An 18,550-nucleotide genomic window follows, 5' to 3' on the forward strand; every position below is an offset into this window, starting at 1 on the left:
ATTGTGTGTGTGTGTTTTCTTTATTTCCACATTTTCTTTATCCATTCATCCATTGTATATATGTCTGTATATATACACATACACACATGCATGTATTGATATATGCATACACATATATACATACATGTATATATAAATATATACACCACATTTTTAAAGTCCATTCATCCATCAGTGGACACTTATGTTGTCATCATAGGTTTTTCAGTTATCTCTTGGTTGGCTGAAGATGATCCTGTAGGTCAGGCAGTTTGAGCTATCAAAAAGGTCAACTATGAATCACATGTACTTTATTCCAGAGGTCCAACCTAATGTTACTGTCAGGCCCTTACTTAGTTACCTGTGAGATATGGGATCTGATTAGAAACAGCAAATGAAAAGTGGCAGTTTACAATACAAAATGGGATCTGAGCTAATAGAAACATCTGTATAATTCATGAGTCACATTACTGCAGAAGCAAATAACCTCTGTTCATCTTATCTATCTAAGGTACCATTGCACAGTACAATAATTAGTATTAATAATAGTGATCATTAGTTAGTAAAGAAAAGCTGTTTAGGGTTCATTTTGTTTAAGAAGGTATGGAAGCTTGTGAAATGTTTTAGGAAAATTGCCATTAAAGACTTCTAAAAACATTTAGTGAATAAGTTTTTAGTTTTTTTGAAAATCATTTCTTTGGACCCATTATTTTCTAGATATAGATATAGTAGGTAAATGTGATGCTGCTGAAGTTTCTTACAAGAACTTCAGATTAACTGTATTTTGTTAGTATTTTAATATATTTCAAGCTTACTGCTGTGGATGAAATAGTTTCTTGTCTTCAGTTGCAGATACTTTGTCCTGTTCTGTAATGCAAAATGTTCAGCCTCCCAAGTCCAGCCCAGTAGTATCCGCTGTTTTGTCAGGAGCCTCGTCAACAAGAACGCCTCCTGCTGCAAGTCGCCCAGTTGAGCCTTTGGCCTCAGTTGCACGGCCGTCAGAGCTATTACAGCAGAAAGGTATTTGAAAAATTTGTTATACTGTATATATTGTACATATAAATACGCACACAGTAATTCAAATAGCTGAATTTAAAAAGTCAAACTGATTAAGCATAATTTATGGAAAATATGAGAAAAAGTAATTTATAATCTCAATTCAAACACTATTTTTTAATATATTCCAGTCTCTGTTTATGATTTTATATAATTATGTTATAGAATTTTGTTAAATCTGTGTTATATTTTATATCATTGCAGTCATAGTTTACATACCATTTTGTATTTTGCTTTTACATTTATTAAATTATGCAGTTCTTCATATATCTCTGTACAGTTTTATAGTCATGGCTAATTCATTATGTCATTGTATTATAATTTACTACTCCATCCCTCCATTATGGGCCATTTATTTTCTATTTTTTAAAGGTTATTATAGTTTCTTTTGGGATGAAACACCCAAGATTTCCTTGTTTTGTGAATTTCCATATCCTATTTGATGATTTCTTTGCTTGTCATTATTATTAATGGAAAGTAGCTTTTGACCCACTTTTGAGAATGAGAGGATGAAAATGAAATTGTAAGCCACACTCTTGCATCATTGACAAACAATATGGTTTATTTGTTTGCTTGTTTAATATTCTCCGTGTGTTAAATAAGTGACAGGTGACTAAAATGTGTTGTTTTGACCATTTCCCCACATTGCCTTTTCTTTTGGTTGTATTCTTGATTGTTCTCTGTCTGGCTAAAATTCCAAATCTATTGATGTTTCAGGTTAATATACTGTATTTTTCATATGATGAGAGATAACTGTTTTTAGGAAAATGTGGTTTGTATTTCTAGCACAGTCATTAGTAATATTTTAGGGACTATATTCACTATATAGTGACGGCCCCTCACCTTGAGTATGAAGAACTCTCTTATGTTCTGAGACTTGAAAAAGCAACATAAATCCTTAGGCTGATCTCACTGCTTATATCTGCTGAGTGTTCCTGTGGTCAACAGAGGCTTTTCTATCCTTTGATCAGATTATACATTATAGATTTCCTTATTTGTTTTTTTTTTTTTAGGAAAACCAACTGCAGCACCAGAGAGTGTCCACTGATTCCCAACAAGCCAGTGGGTGTATTAGGAATAGAATCTAGTTATTATAAGCATTTACTTTCAAAGTGAGGGGCTGGTAGGAAAGTTGTACTTATCATGAGTAGAAGAAACTTAGGGGTACATAGGAGCCCTAACTAAATGAGTGATGTCTTTCCTCTACATTGATGATTACCTTCCAGATGTTAAGATATATATGCTGCTTGTTTTGGCCCTTTACATTGCCCCCGCTAATTTATTTTTTCCTATTATATTTTTCTTTTGACCATTTTAGTTTAAATACCATCCTATCATCTTACTGTATCATTTTGTAAACCACTTTCCCACTAAATAATTATGATTATTATGTTTCCTTTTTCTTACTAATAAGATAGATGTGAAAAGAGAAGGAACTATCGTTTATCGAGCAGTTACAATGTGCCAGATACTTCATATTTATTATCTCATTTAATCCCCTTACCAATTCTACTAGGTAGACATTATCTTGGTTTTACAGGTGAGAAAAGTGACATTCACAAAGATTAGGTAACTTGCCCAAGATTATAAATTAGTAAATAGCAGAGTAAAAGATTTTTCTTTCTTCTTTTGGCCACACCACACAGCATGTGGGATCTTAGTTCCCCGCCCAGGGATTGAACACGTGCCCCCTGCAGTGGAAGCACAGCATCTTAACATCTTAACTGGACCGCAGGGGAAGCCACCAGAGTGAAAGATTTTCAACTCAAACCTTTCTATTTTGTGCTCTTTCTATAAATGAGGCTGAATTATTGTTTTTGTTGGCTGTTAAACTCTTGATTTACCTAAGGTAAACTCCTTGAGTAAGTAACAGGAAAGATAATGCTGGAGACCTTTGAATTGCAGCTTTTATTGTTCCTTTTTCTGAAGTAGGAGATTGGTCACTTAGTGGTCTCATTGCCTTTGGGTAGATCTGGATACACACAGAGATGCATATGAGTTATGGCCCCATGTACGTTGTGCAAACTGTAGTTTACAGGACTGACGCCCCTTGTGTGCAGGGTACAGCTGTGTAGGGCATGCTGTGGGTCTGATAAGACTACGAAAGTATTGATACTTAAAAGAGGTTAGTCTTTTTCTCCTGTGGATGAAGAGTGTTGCCTGCCATAAAGCAAAGAATGTTGAGCCACCAAGCCACTACAAAGCTGCCGCCAGCAGTGAGCCCCGAGGGAACTCAGGATGGAGACAAACTGCCAAGCCCTGAGCCACTGCAGCCAACCCCGCAGCAGTGCACCCGAGGGGACTCAGGATAGGAAAGAACAGAACACCGCCCTAGAGAGCTATGGTACCTATGAAAGGAATCATTTCAGTGAGCCCAGGCTCTTGCATCTTCCCATACACAGAAGAGTGCTAAGTTCACTGACTTGAGATACCTGGTTTTCTTTAATTAATGGTCATCTTTTGATGTTCCAACTCCCTGGTCTTTTTTGCAAAACCTCTGTATGTCCCGGCTCCTCCCTTACCTCTTCAGAGCCATTCCTCAGAGCTGCCTAAGGGGCTGTCTTCCAGGCTTGAAGTCCTCAGAAAGTCCACCAAATAACACAGTTCTCAACTTTTAGGTTGTGCTTTTTTTTTCAGTTGACATTCCCAGCTTCAAAGGCACCCTTTCTGAGCTATTCTCTCAGCATTTTTTACTGGTTTTTACAGGAGAGGCTTCAAATTTTTGCTTGCATATCTATCTCCTAAAATTTTTTCGAAAAAACTGTAACTACTTGAACATTTTTAGATTGACATCTAAAATTTTTCACCAAAAGTTTAAATACTTGCAGTTATATAATTTTCAACATACTGCGTATGTTGACTTTTAAAAAAAGATGTTATGTTTTTCTGTGTATCCACTGGAATGAAGCCTGTCATACTTTAAAAGATAGTGAAGGGACTTCCCTGGCAGTCCAGTGGTTAAGATTCTGTGCTTCCAGTGCAGAGGCTGCAGGTTTGATCTCTGGTTGGGGAACTAAGATCCCACATGCCGTGTAGTGAGGCCAAAAGATTAAAAAAAAAAAAGAAAGAAAGAAAGAAAGTGAAATTAGCCCTTCTTTAACATTTAGAAAGTTTACATTTTTCCTTTTTCTTCTTAACATCCCTTGAATGTTTCCCTTGAATGTAGTAATAATATAATATATTCTTAAACTAGAAACTCTTTTATCACTCTATCATGCTTTTCTGCTACAATAACGTTATATATAATTGAAATTTAAAAATATTGTCTATAACCATAAGTATCTAAACATTAACATTTTTTCTTCTGGATTATTCTATCAATACAATTATTGTCAGTATCTAGTGGCTCAAAACAACATAAACATCGTGAATTTTGGTTTTTTTTTTAATAGAAAGTACACTTTTATTGGAAATACATCTTTCATTGAGATAAATGGCTTTCCCTCCGTCCCACCATAGCTTTCTGTACCTGAATTGCATGATTCATTATTAGAATAATAAACTTTAGAAAAACTTCATTCGTAGTTTTTATTTGCATATATATGATTACTGAGAAACTCTGTTCATGTAAAGTAGATAGGAATGGTATTGGAAGGGTTTTATTAAAGCAATATTGTTCTATAAAGTTTTTTAACCTTCTGAGTTACATGTGAGAAATTTTTATTGTTGGTTGAATTTTATTTTCCAGATTGTAGATAGTTGGTAGCATTATTATTTCATGTAGCAGTTTACAATTTTAAAATACCTTTAAGTTTTATTATCTCACTTGATCATCATGTGAAGCAGACATATCATATTACACCTTTATTTTATAGATGAGGAAACTGAGGTTTAGAGAGGTTAGGTGTTTTGCCCAAAGACATAGAAGTTCCCAAAAGGGATACCAAGTGCAGATCTTCTGCTTCCAAACCCAGTGTTTGTTTTACTGAGTTAGCAATTATTCAAAATATTATGAATTTTATTATATCATTGCCAGTAAAATATCACATACTTTAATGTATTTTTATTTTTATCAAAAACTTCAAGCTGTGATGTAAGTCATTTATCTCACGGATGGCATCTGCATATAACCTAATTGGCAAAGGCAGTCCTCATCTTCAAACCAGTGACACAAATTTTATTCTTTGTTAAAAAGCCTGATTTAATTTTTTAATTCAGAGAAACGTGTTCCTAAAGTTTCAAGGGGTATCATAAACTCCGCTGAGAAATAAATTGCGTCCTACATCTCCTAAGCCAAATTACTAAAAGCATCAAATTTAAATGTCAGAGATTATTCTTCTTTATAGTATAGGTTATAAAAACTAGGCCGTGAGTCAGTATGCTGCTTCTCATTGCCAAATTTGAAATAAAGCATTGTAATATGTACCTAATATTAGGCTATTTGTGAAGCAAGGATTATATTAAAAGCATTGTATTCGTGTGGTAAATATATGCATAGTGTGTATCAAACTCTGTTATTTGGCTTTTTTTAGTATTTAAATAGGAATCAAGCATAAAAATTAGAAATAACTCTTAATTTCATCATATATCATAATAAAAATGCTCCCATGTATTTTATTATATATATATATATATACACACACACACACACATATATATATATATATATATATATACTACTAAGTACTAATAGGTTTACCTGCTAGTAAATTTTTGTTTTGTTTTGTTTTTGGTTAAAAGGAGGTAGAAAGCATTAAGTACTATATAAAGTATAAGGGGATATGAAATGATTATAACCATTATAAATATTTTATGATAAAATAGGTTGTAAAGTACTTTATTGAACATCTCATAGCTTCTGAAAAAAACATGTAGAATTTTTACCTATGAGTTTTATCCAGTGTCTCTTGAAAAAGACTGGTAGGCCTAGAAAATGTTCTACTTATTTTTAAAAGAACTAGTATTACTAAGAATATTATTCAGGTTGGTAGAAGGTTCTTTTTCTAACTAATGACTTGTCCTAGGGATAAATATTAAGAATAGTTGAAAATAATTGTTTTTAATTAAATATATACAAAAACATGTTTTTAAAGTTCAATAGTAATAGTAGTGGGCTTCTCTGGTGGCGCAGTGGTTGAGAGTCTGCCTGCCGATGCAGGGGACGCCGGTTCGTGCCCCGGTCCAGGATGATCCCACATGCCGCGAAGCGGCTGGGCCCCATGAGCCATGGCCGCTGAGCCTGCGCGTCCGGAGCCTGTGCGCCGCAACGGGAGAGGCCACAACAGTGAGAGGCCCGCGTACCGCAAAAAAATAAATAAATAACTAAAAGTAATAGTAGTGAATACTTGTATAGTATTTACTATATTTCAGGCACCATTCTAATAAGATTTAAAATATATGAATTCATTTAATCCTCCCAGCAGCTGTTTGAGGTAGTTATTACCCCACCTTACAGATGATATAAATGAAGAACAGAGAGGTTAGTAATTTTGCCCAAGGACACACAGCTAGTAAGTGGTATTACATGGAATTGAACCCAGAGACCCCATCTTTATCCATAATGTCCTGCTGCTTGTCTGTTCAGTATTTCTTATTGTTTTTGCTTTGTTCTCATGTGACTCTTTCAAAAGCAATGGATTCTTTGGCAGTAGTGGTTGGGGCCTTCACACATGCAGAATCATTAAATAAATTTATCATTACTGCCGCCACCCTACTTTTCACTATTTCTGAATTAATAAAGCCAACCCTATTTCTAATATGTTTCATTTTTAACTGCAGCATGTATGGCAAGGTAAAAGATAGTCTGTAGATTTAGGGTGCCTTGATCAATCATTTAAAGAAGAAGGAAGCTTTCCTAGTAAGATTTAGGATAAGTTAAGGTAATGTGTTTCCTTTGTAAAGTGAGAAAAAGTCTGTTCTTGACACAGGTACTTTCTTAGGTGGATAAGATGTAGGAAAGAGAGCACTGTGGAGAGTGATTCCCTTAAAAGCCTTCTTTCATGGGAACCCTTGCAAAGTCTTCTAGTGTGTGTACCTAGTTAGAAGACCAGATTAGGAAAGGTAACAGTTTCTCAAAAGTCTGAACTCTTGAATTTAAAAAAGCTAACCTCCACAAGGGGTTTGTTTTCTCTTAAGACTAGTTTTATTTATTCCCAGTGGAACAGTAAAGATGCCTTTTATTAAGCAACTCCAACTCTCCTGGAGAAATTGGCCTGAAGGTACTTTAATGATAGGTAGTTTAAACAGAATGTCTTTTTTAAAATATTGGGGCCCTGTCAGTAACAGGCTCTTCATCATGTCATTCAGTCTGTGAAATAGCGTCCCGCCTCTTGGTTTTCTAGATCCATACCTTGGAAGCTCTGCTTAAGACAGAATGAATTGAGGGTGTGGCATTCCTTCCTTGTTTGGTGGTGATGGCTGGGGTGGGAGGTACCCCAGGACATTTCGACAGTGTGCTGTATACAACCTAGAGCAGGGCATTTAAATGTCAATTGATTGTTATTCTGGAGCTCTTACCATTCTTCTGTGGATGAACTAAAATATCATGTCCTTCTGCTGTTAGTATTCCCAAGCTTTTAACAAAGTTTACTTAAACGAGCAAAGGAAGGCTAGATTCTGAGCCTTAAATATTGAGTCGCAGTTGGGAAGAGCTTAAATCTTCATACTTTCATCTCCGGCACTTCTCAAAAAGTATTGCATCTTTTTTTTAGGACAGTAAAATTAAGTATGTTGTGTGACATTCTGTTAATACAGTAAGTTGGCAACCACTGTATAATCTAAAATGATATTGTAATAAATAATATTACTCTGTTATTTATAGGTTTGTTCCAGTGCATTAAGTAGTTGCTCTATAAATTTTTCTTTAATCATTGGATAGCCATCTCATTTGCTTCCAATTAAGCATTGGATATTTTTCCAATAATATGTGCTATCTGTTTTTATTCAGTAAATCTGGAAAAAGAGGAAAATATTTGTCTTATAATACATATAGGTTTGCCCTATGCTTTGGCTTCTTTGATTAGAGTCAGCAGTCTACAGAATGATTCAGTCATGAAAAGAATGGATTTTCTTCCTGTTTTTTGGCCTCTCTTAGCTTAGCACAGTAAATGTAATTTCTTTTTTTTCTTCTTTCTCTTATTTCTGCTTATTATATACATACATACATGTGTACTTTTTAAAATGCAATGCTAATTGGCATTTTGGGAAAGTACTTCGTTTTTAAAGAAGTTCTTAAATTGAAGAATTTCTTTTCTATAAAATCTTTTTTACTGTTAACTTATGTCTGTTATAAACTTAATATATTTAACCTAAGGTCTAATATTAGTCAAATTTTCATTTTAACTAGGCCTTTATTAGAGGAACATGCCACTCTGAATTTGGTCTTTCAAGGTACCAAGTTTATTTTTTGTGTTGCCTGAACTTATTTTACATTGATTTTTACTTTCTCAGATGAATTTGTGATAACTGCCATTTTATCTGTATTTAAAACATGTTTCAGCAAAGCTATCAGATTTTTCCGTGACTTCTTTAGTCATGAGGATCAAAGCTTCATTCATATACAGTTTAACCTTTGCTCTCTTCTAAGTTCAGATTTTACTCTTTAATAGCTTTTTTCTTACTATAGGCATGAGTTATGTTTCTCCATGCTAATTTAAAAGGTCATCTGGGGCTTCCCCGTTGGCGCAGTGGTTGAGAGTCCGCCTGCCGACGCAGGGGACACGGGTTCGTGCCCTGGTCCAGGAGGATCCCACATGCCGCGGAGTGGCTCGGCCTGTGAGCCATGGCCGCTGAGCCTGCGCGTCCGGAGCCTGTGCTCCGCAGCAGGAGAGGCCACAGCAGTGAGAGGCTTGCGTACCGCAAAAAAAAAAAAAAAAAAAGGTCATCTGCAAGAAACAATGAAGAGAACATCAGAGGTCTACCACGTGATTTTTTCGGTGAGGCACGGCTTCATTGTGCTTCCAATATTGTGAAATGTTCTTGAAAATCCACACTACGTTACTGTTTTTTCAAATTGAGCTATAAGATTTTTCTTTGTAAGGATGTTTATTTTTATTTATGAAGCGTTTGCATTTTGTTAAGTCTTAAAAATTTTCCCCCTTAGAAATTTTGTGGATGTTAATTTTTTGTCTTGATTTTGCTAGATTAATCAAATAATAATATGCAATCAACTTTTTTTTTTTTTAAAGGAAAGTACTATACAGTTACCAGTTGTTGGGCCTTTTCCACAGACTCTGCTTTCTCCTGCTGTATCTCACACTCATTCACCTACTTCAGACTCACATGTAGGCATTAGTCTGATGCTGAGATGACTGGCCATCTCAGAAAATTTACTTTTCTGTAATTGTCTCACTTGTAGGGCCACAGTTAATAAGCCTTTTTTTTTTTTTGAGCGTCTACTCTGAGCAGAGAACTATGCTCAATACAGTTCTTTCCTTTAACTGTCATTGTTTTTCCGTTATGAGAACTGAGTTACCAACAGGGTGGCATTAGCAGAAGGAAGGTACCAAGTATCTGTACGTGTGTTGTGTGCTGTATAAATTCATTTCAGTAGAAATGATCACTGCTCACCAAGAATACACAGTCCCAAAGGAAGTATACCACAAGGGCCCCAAGGTCAAAGAAGGTAAACATGTACAGAGCTCAGTAAAATGTTCAGAGAGTATCAGTGCAGTTTCCTAAATATTAACAGTGTCAGACATGGTCCTTTTTATTTTTTTACACTTAGACCAATTAGTTCATATTAAAGCTGCTTTTACTAAACTGCTTCGCAGAGATTTTCTAACGGTTTGTTTCGGTTTTGATAATAAGTTAGCTGATATTAATATGCATGCTGGGGTGTTCTTCGGAATGTCAGAGTTCTTTCTCACTTTTAATGCAATGTCAGAATTTTATTTCTCATCTCTCCTGTTGGTTTGACTCTTGTGTTTGTGCTTTCCACTTTACAGGCATGCAGTATGGTGAATATGTTAATAATCAAGCTAGCTCCGCACCAACTCCCTTGTCATCCACTTCCGATGATGAGGAAGAGGAGGAGGAGGATGAGGAAGCAGGTCTGCTTTAGCTTTACACCAGTTTTTGACCTTTCCCTGCTCGAGTTTTCTTTTTATGTCCACAGTCTTACTGGTCCTTAAAAAATGTCTTTGCAGATTTAGCTCAATAGCTTGGTTTCAGTTATAGAAGGTTGGGTCACTCGAAATGAGGAGTTTTGCATGTTTATTTGTTTTGTGTTTTCTCCTTTGGACCCCTCTACCGTTTTGTAAGTAATGCATTTTTCACGAAGATAGAGTGCTTTCTTCTTTCCGAAGCGCATTTTCTCTCGTGCCACATGCAAAAGAATGAGTCCTGACTGAAGCTTTTGGCTGATGACTGCTGTAACACCCTTTTAGGACTCCTTTTAGGAATGTTTTATTTTCTGCTTTGCATGCTACTTTAGTCTAATCAAAATGAATCATGTGGACTTCATAAAAGTGAAAGAGAAATAGGACATTGTTCCTCTGAAGTCCTTGTGGCCTTTTCTGTCATATATTTAGAAGACCCCCAATTTTTAGTTATCTTCCTGCTTCATGAAGTAGTAGTTCACATCATGCTAGGTGAAGAAACTGTGCATGCGATTATGTGTTGCAGGCTGTTTAATATCTTTTTCTGCCTTTGATAAGTGTAACTGTTGAGTATTAAGCTACTCAGTTCGTCCATTAATTCTAATCGTTTGACTGAACCAATAAGTGATGATCTTTCAGGTTATTATACATGACCATGATTCTCTTTCTGTTATCTTTATAATTGAGTGGAAGGATTTGCTCTGTAAACAATCCGCTTAACTAAAAGTTTCCACTTCCTTTGCATTTTTTAAATATTTAAATCCTTATGCATGATTTGAGGTGGTGGGTTGAAAATAGAGGGTTCCAGATGGAGAGTAATTTTTCTTACCTTAAAAATCTACATACCCATTTATCTTTCTGAATTTGGGGTAATTTTTTATTTTATATAATTTCAATCTTATAGAAGAGTGAAAGAAACTACCGTATACACTTTACCATTTTTGCCGCAGTTGCTTCTCTCTATAAACATTTTTTCCTACGTCATTTGAAGGTGGAGATATCATGAACCTTTACCTCTAAATACTCCAGTATGTATTTCCTGATTGTAAGGACAGTGCCTTACATAACATAAACACAATACAGTTGTCAAGAAATTGAGCACTGTTGCAATAATATCTGTTACACAGTCCATAGTCAAATCTCAACAGTTGTCTCAGTAAGATCTTTTATAGCTGTTTCCATGGCCCAGGTTCATGCACTGAATTTAGTCGTCATTTCTGTTTAGATTCCTTCAACCTAGAACAGTCCCTTAACCTTTCTTTCTCTTTCTTGACTTTGACATTTTTGAATAATAGAGGCCAGTAATAGAGGCCAGTTATTTTGTAGAATGTCCCTCAGTTTGGGGTTATCTGGTGTGTACTTGTGATTAGATTCAAATCATGCATTTTTTGGCAAGATTACCACTGAAGTAATGTTGTATTCTCAGTACATTGTGTCCGAGGCACATGTTGTTGATTTATCCCCATATTGATGATGTTAACTTTGATCACTTGATTAAGATGGTGTCTGCCAGGTTTCTCAACTGTAAAGGTACTTCTTTTTTCCATTGAAATTAATAAGTGATTTGTGGGGAAATTCTATGATACTACGTAAATTTCCTGTTCTTTTTTTTAAACCGTCACTCACTAGTTTTAACATTCGTTGGTGATTTTCTAGTTCCAACATTCCTTCTATATTTATGAGTTGAGGTTTCATTGTGAAGAAGAGCTTTCTCTTCTCCCTTGTTGATTGCTTTGGGTTCATATTGACTCCTGGATTCTTATTTTATTCAGTGGGTAATAATCCATTACTGTCATTAGTTATTTTGATAGCAACTTGTCCTGGCCAGTAGCAGCTCCTTCAAACTGTCTTTTTTAAATGTTCCCATGAATCTTTAAACACTTATTTTAAGTACCTTAAGTCCTCGATAAGATGTTCCTAGCTCATCTTGTATTTGGGCTGCTGCAAGCCTGGGACAAACCATTTCCTTTAGTCCTGGTACGTATAGTAGAGAAGGGTGTTTTAGAAACCAAGAAGTGATTGTAATGTGTGGTAATTGCTAATGATGGGTCATTGCTCCCAGGTCCTGAATTATTATTATTATTTAATGTATATATTATTCAGATCCTACATATGTCTCACTTTTTAATCTCATGATCCTTATTTTACACATTTCAAAAATGTGTTTTTTTGCATAATGTTATTTGTCAGCCTAAATTACTCCCGTTTTTGTTCTGCTTACAATTAGGTGCAGTGGTTAAAAACCCCTTTTCCTTAGACAGAAAAAAAAATTGGAAAATCAAAAAGATTTAGCATTAATGGCTTTTCTCCTATCACCTTATCTTATTTAACTACTTTTTTCTTGAATTTATTACAGATTAAAAATCCCTAAATTCTTAACTCACAGCATTTAGATTTTAATAATACCTAACATTTTTGAATACTTGCTGTGTGCCAGATGCCGCACTAAAGAGCTAAAAGCTGTGGGGTTTTGTGTCTTTTCTTCTAAATTCAAATCCGGACTTTGTCACTTATTAGCTTTGTGACCTTAGACAAGTTTCTTAAACTCATTGAGTCTCAATTTACTCATATGTAAATGAGGAATAATAACAGTAACAATTACATATGGTCGTTTTGAGGATTGAAGGTATTCTTCGTAAAGAGCTTAGAACAGTGTCTGGCAAATGGTAAAATCTCTCAAAAAAAAAAATTAGGTGTGGGCTTCCCTGGTGGCGTGGTGGTTGAGAGTCCGCCTGCCAATGCAAGGGACACGGGTTCGTGCCTTGGTCCAGGAAGATCCCATATGCCGCAGAGCGGCTGGGCCCGTGAGCCATGGCCGCTGAGCCTGCGCGTCCGGAGCCTGTGCTCCGCAACGGGAGAGGCCACAACAGTAAGAGGCCCGTGTACCGTAAAAAAAAAAAATTAGGTGTCATTACTAACATTGAGAACATGTTTTTATCTCAATTTGTTCTCAACAATCCTGCAAGGCAGAGATAATTGGCTCCATTTTTCAGATGAGTTGACTACGATCTGAACATGTACAGTAACATTTGTCTCTGGTCACACAACTCCTAAGTAGCAGAGCGGAGATTCAAACCGAGGTCTGTCTGCAGAGAGGTGTGAAGAGGATAGTCTTTATCTCCTAGTGAGAACACAAAGCCCTGGAATAGGTGAGAACTAAAGGGCACATGGCAGTGGTCACCATGGCATTTCTCACGTGTTATCTTCCTCCTTTGCCTTTTTTATTATGCGACAAAATAATGACTGGACTATGGACATTTTTACTAGGATCCTGGTGTTATCTCTTCATGGTTTGTAAAAAAAAAAAAAGTCCTATTTTTGTTGATTGCAAATTAAAGGGACATTCTAAGTGAGGGGAAAGAAAAAAATGTAAAGAAAATCTAGCTTTAAAACGAATTTTATTTTATTTTTTAAATCCTGCTCAGTTACAGTATTTTTTTCATATGTAAAAAGGTAAAAGAATGCCTCAAATTGGTACGGAGATTACATATAAGTGTATCTGTCAAGTAGAGATTTTGGAGTGCTCTGTTTTTTAAGCATTTCAGTGGTATTCATTCCCTATAATCATGAGATTTTTATGTATTTAGTTTATGTGGATTATTCTCCAATTTTGGAAAAATTTATTAAGCAGTAATGAAATATCAACTAGCAAGCAGGTTTGGAAATCAGTGATAATCTTCTTTATAGTTATATTTAAAGTAACTATCCTCTTATTTTAGCTTTTCATTTATTAAAGCTTAGGGTTTCCTTGACAGCGGGTCTATCTAGGAGTCAAGTACACGGATATTTATTTAAAACTTTCAGTTTTAAAAGAAAATTTTGATTTCAGTTCTGATTTTACATTAAACCATCTAATTATATTTTTTAAAATTACATGCTACAAATAGGCCTCCTTTTTAAGGTTTCCTCATTAAATGCACACTTGGAAACTAAAATAGGATTTTGTACTAGAGACAGTCTTATGTTTTGTTGGCAGCTTCTAAAAGTTCAGAATTGTTGGAGAATAACCTTAAAGAAAACTTGAGCAGATAGCAAGCTATCAGGTTCCCATAATGGTTATATCTTGAATTCCTCACTAAGTTTATTCAGTTACAGGTATTCACTCCTTCAGTTGTTAGTGCTAGAGTGGACCTTTTATTAGTTTTAGATTCAGTACTGAAGACAAGTACTGTCATACCTATACTAGTAAGGAATACTAACTTGAAAATGGGAGTGAAAGGGAGTAAGCAGTGAAATAAAGTGAAAGGGGAGAGTAAAAAATCAGAGATCAGTATCAGCCCTAGTCCCTGGGAGACACTGTCAGCTAATGTTCTGTCACCTGCTGTCCATACTCCCAGTGCCTTTCCTCTCGGGAGTTTTCAGGTTAGGAAGAGGCCAGAAGACAACAGGAAGCTCTCTCCCATGGCTCTCGTAATGTGACAGCTTGATGCTATATTTTGTAAATGACGTTAGGAAAAAACTTCTGATTTTTTCATAATGAATTTTAAGGTGCTAGTCAATTTTTATTTGACTTTCACACAGGCTAATAGTAATTATTCAGTACCAGGTACTATGTCAAAGATAATGATATGTTTATGGTTTGCTTGGATATTTTAAAAGGTAATGTTGTATTTTGATACAGAACAAATTAAGTCAACTCTTGTAGATAACAGCACAGTATTGGCCTTATCTCTAACTTCCACAGAAAATTCTTCTTTTTTTTCTTAATTCAAGTATATAATATGGTATTGTTAACTATAATCATTATGCTATACATTAGATCCCCAGATCCCTAGAACATGTATAGCTGGAAGATTGTACTCTTTGATCAGCATCTTCCCTTTTCTTCCACCACTCCCCTACCCCCCGCCAAAGAAAATCCCTAAAAGGGTTCAAATCTATCTTTCTCTTTAACTGATATACTATGTGATTATTTTAACAAATATCTTTCAACTAAATTCAATACATATTTAGTATACTTTTTAAATTTTAGAAATTGAATACATGTCCTAGGTCTGTGAAGGACATAAAAAGATATCCATGCCATTAAGAACAGTATTAGTTTCAGGGTTTTCAGTATTCATATACATTGAAAACAAAATGTGCTCACATGTTTGCAGATGATACCTGTTCTAGCTTGCAAACATCATGTATATATAATTGCTATAGCTGGAAACTCCAACTCTCTGTACAGTGGAAGAGGGCAGAGTATTAGGGCTATAGCAGAAGGAGATTTGGTACCAGTGTCCAGAGTTAGAATTCAGAAGGCACTTTCAAATAGAAATAGTGATTGAATGGTGATTGGATGTCTAGGCTAGCCCTAAAACTAATTAACTGAAATACTAAACATTTGCAAATGCTTTATTTTTTCCAGCGTGTCATAAATGTGTAGTGTTTAAACAATAATATGGATTATGGGTTTTTTAAGAGTGCTTATGAAACAACTTGGGATAATAAATACCAGTTATTTCATTATTTCTTTGAAAAACTTTATTCTGAGTTCTGAACAACCAATTTATAAACAGATTAATAATGCCCTATTTGTGAGCTTGATTAAAAACCCAAGAAGCTCACAGTCTGATTTGGAATATAGAACAAAATGATAGTGAGTCCTGTGTTAATCATAGTGTTTTATAGGAATACATAGGAGAATTTGGAACCAGATGTAGGGTGGGATGACAGGGAGGATTCTCCTGGAGCGGGGGCAGGGGAACCTAAACTGAATCTGAAAGAACTTGGAATTGGGCAAGTGAGGGATCTGGGGAGAGGCAGAGACACTTTTTGAAACAAAGCAAGATGCTTGAGAGAAGGTAGCATGTTTGGGGAACTTTAGTGAGTTTGGGACCTATGGTTTGCAGAGAGCAGTGGCAAGAAGAATTGAGTGAGGGTGAGTAGGATGGCTGGGTAAGATCTTTAAGAACCTTGCGTTTCCTAGTAAGGAGTTTGGATTTTATCTTGAAGGTAGTGAGAGGTCACTGAAGGAGTTTACATGGGAAAATAACATAACCAAACTTGCATTTTGGAAATGCAAATTGATTTTGCATTTACAGAAGAAATTGATTCGAGCTTGAAGCTTTTGGAATAAGCCAGTGAGAAATAAGAGTTCTTAGACTAAGGTAGAAGGAAGATTGGAGGGGGGGGAGAGTATTAGAGTATTACCGAAAGAAGAGAACCATTTTTACAAATCAAAAGTAACTTGGTTCTCAGTGATAAATGTTAAGGAAAGTTTGGTTGAAGTCTGGATTAGCCTTATCCATCAGGAGGTTCTTGTCTTGGTCTTTCTTTTCCCCTCTTTTGTAGCACTGTTTTAGCATAGGAAGAGGGAAGAGAAAAAAAAGAACATTTCCTGAGTCTCTGGCTAGTATCTGTTTAATTTATATCTGTTATAGCTGTTTAATCTTAACATTAGGCCTGTGGAGTAGGTGTTATAACATCTGTTTTTATAAATAAGGAATGGCTCAGAAATGTTAGGATTCTGGTCCATTTTCTCTCAACTGGTAAGTGGTAGAGAGGGAATTTGACTTACAGTTTTCCATGTTCTATACAAGTTATGAGGAAGTGAAATCTCAAATTACCTGGTTAATTTCAAGTTGACCAATACTAGTAAGTAACTATATTAGACTTTGTTGACCCATGGAGAGAGAATGGCTTAAGTTTTTTTTAGAAGGCTTCAATGCATCTTGTTTTTTTTCCCCCAACTTCACAGATTCTGAGCTATTCATTTGACCTTACTCCTTACTTCCTCAGATTCAGCTCCCCCTCTTTTCTGACTTCCCCTTTTCTTCTCTCAACCTGTGACATAGAGCCAGTAAAAGAATGAGGGAAAATGTTTCCCAAGTATTACATTCATATTCACCCTCCGTTTGATCTCAGAATATTTGTTATCACTAATTGTAGCATGAAGTGACTAAGGCAAACTGGACCTATCAGAGGTTTTAAGAGTGGTGACAAGTACCAAAGCTTCTCATTCGACTAAAACTAGCTCGTATTTAGAAAGCAGTATTTTGCTTGGTATCTTGGTTCCAAATATCAATACAGTAGCATAGCTGCCTCTATATACTAATAATATGACAGGGAAGCAGATATCATATGTGATTACAGTACAGCTTGAAAAGTACAGTAATTCGGGGTTAAGAAAATGTCCCTATATAGGAGAAGAAATGATTTCCATTGGCATGTCAGAAAGGTTTTAGGAAGGGTTTGAAATTTGAAGGATGAGTAGGAATTTGCCATGTGGAAAAAGAAAATCTAGGCAAACAGACGAATATGTATGGTACATAACACAAAAAATAGTGTATTGGGATGAAGAGTGAGAAGTTGGGTGTGACTGTGTCATAAGGTAAAAGAGGGAAGGTGGTACAAGAACAGGTGGGAGATGGAGGTGACAAGGAAAGTGGAAGACAAATTTTGAAGTTTTTTTTTATGGCAGTATAAAAGCATTTAGACCTTATTCTATAAAATGGTAGGGGAACTAGTGAAGGTGTTTTTAAGCATGTTTAGAATATTGACATGTTTCATAATGTACCTTTTTAAAAAATATCATTTTGATTTGTATTGGCAGTAATGGCATAACCTAATTAGAATTAATCTGAACAATAAGTTTTAGCAAAGTTTGAGTCTGTTTAGTGTTTCATCTGGATTTATAACTTTTATTGTTGCTTTGATATTTTAACAAGTTCAAAATAGAGATTTGCATTTGTTCTTTTCTTCTGAAAGTGAATTTTAAAAACTTTTTAAATTTATTTATTCAACTGCATTGGGTCTTAGTTGCAGCCGGTGGGATCTTTTGTTGCAGCGCGCAGGCTCTTCGTTGTGGCACACAGGCTCTTCGTTGCTGTGCTCAGGCTTCTCTCTAGTCGAGGCGTGCAGGCTCTCCAGTTGTGGTGCACAGGCTCTAGAGCGCATGGGCTTGGTTTCCCCACAGCATGTGGGAATCTTAGTTCCCCGACCAGGGCTTGAACCCGTGTCCCCTGCACTGGAAGGTGGATTCTTAACCACTGGACTACCAGGGAAGTCCCCGAAAGTGAATTTTATTTTATTCTTTTATTTATTTATTTTTAGTTTATTTATTTATTTTTACTTTTGGCCGCATTGGGTCTTCGTTGCTGTGTGCAGACTTTTCTCTAGTTGCGGTGAGCGGGAGCTACTCTTCGTTGCAGTGCGCGGGCTTCTTATTGGGTGGCTTCTCTTGTTGCAGAGCACGGGCTCTAGGTGCGTGGGCTACAGTAGTTGTGGCACTGGGCTTAGTAGTTGTGGCTCGCGGGCTCTAGAGCGCAGGCTCAGTACTTGTGGCACATGGGCTTAGTTGATCCGTGGCATGTGGGATCTTCCTGGACCAGGGCTCGAACCCGTGTCCTCTGCATTGGCAGGCAGATTCTTAACCTGTGCCATCAGGGAAACCCTGAAAGTGAATTTTAAACTAGCAGGTTTCAAATTATCCAATAAATAAAATAGAATATTTCTATCAAATTAATACTTTAAAGTTTGTTACTATAGCA

The 18,550-nt window shown here is 35.9% G+C and overlaps 1 protein-coding gene across 4 annotated transcripts in view; it reads left to right on the top strand.

Moving 5' to 3' along the window:
• Nucleotides 1–18,550, top strand: part of SEC24B (SEC24 homolog B, COPII coat complex component) — a 93,860-nt gene that overhangs the window by 30,850 nt on the left and 44,460 nt on the right. For 2 of the 4 annotated variants that reach the window (XM_033427772.2, XM_033427773.2), the window contains exons 3-4: nt 826–999; nt 9,921–10,025. In XM_033427772.2, the coding sequence (XP_033283663.1) occupies nt 826–999; nt 9,921–10,025 (279 nt within the window). The remainder of the gene's footprint in view (nt 1–825; nt 1,000–9,920; nt 10,026–18,550) is intronic. The other 2 variants (XM_004269583.4, XM_033427774.2) reach the window with 1 other exon arrangement.

Source organism: Orcinus orca, chromosome 4 (genome assembly GCF_937001465.1).
Source record: "Orcinus orca chromosome 4, mOrcOrc1.1, whole genome shotgun sequence".
Lineage (NCBI taxonomy): Eukaryota > Metazoa > Chordata > Mammalia > Artiodactyla > Delphinidae > Orcinus > Orcinus orca.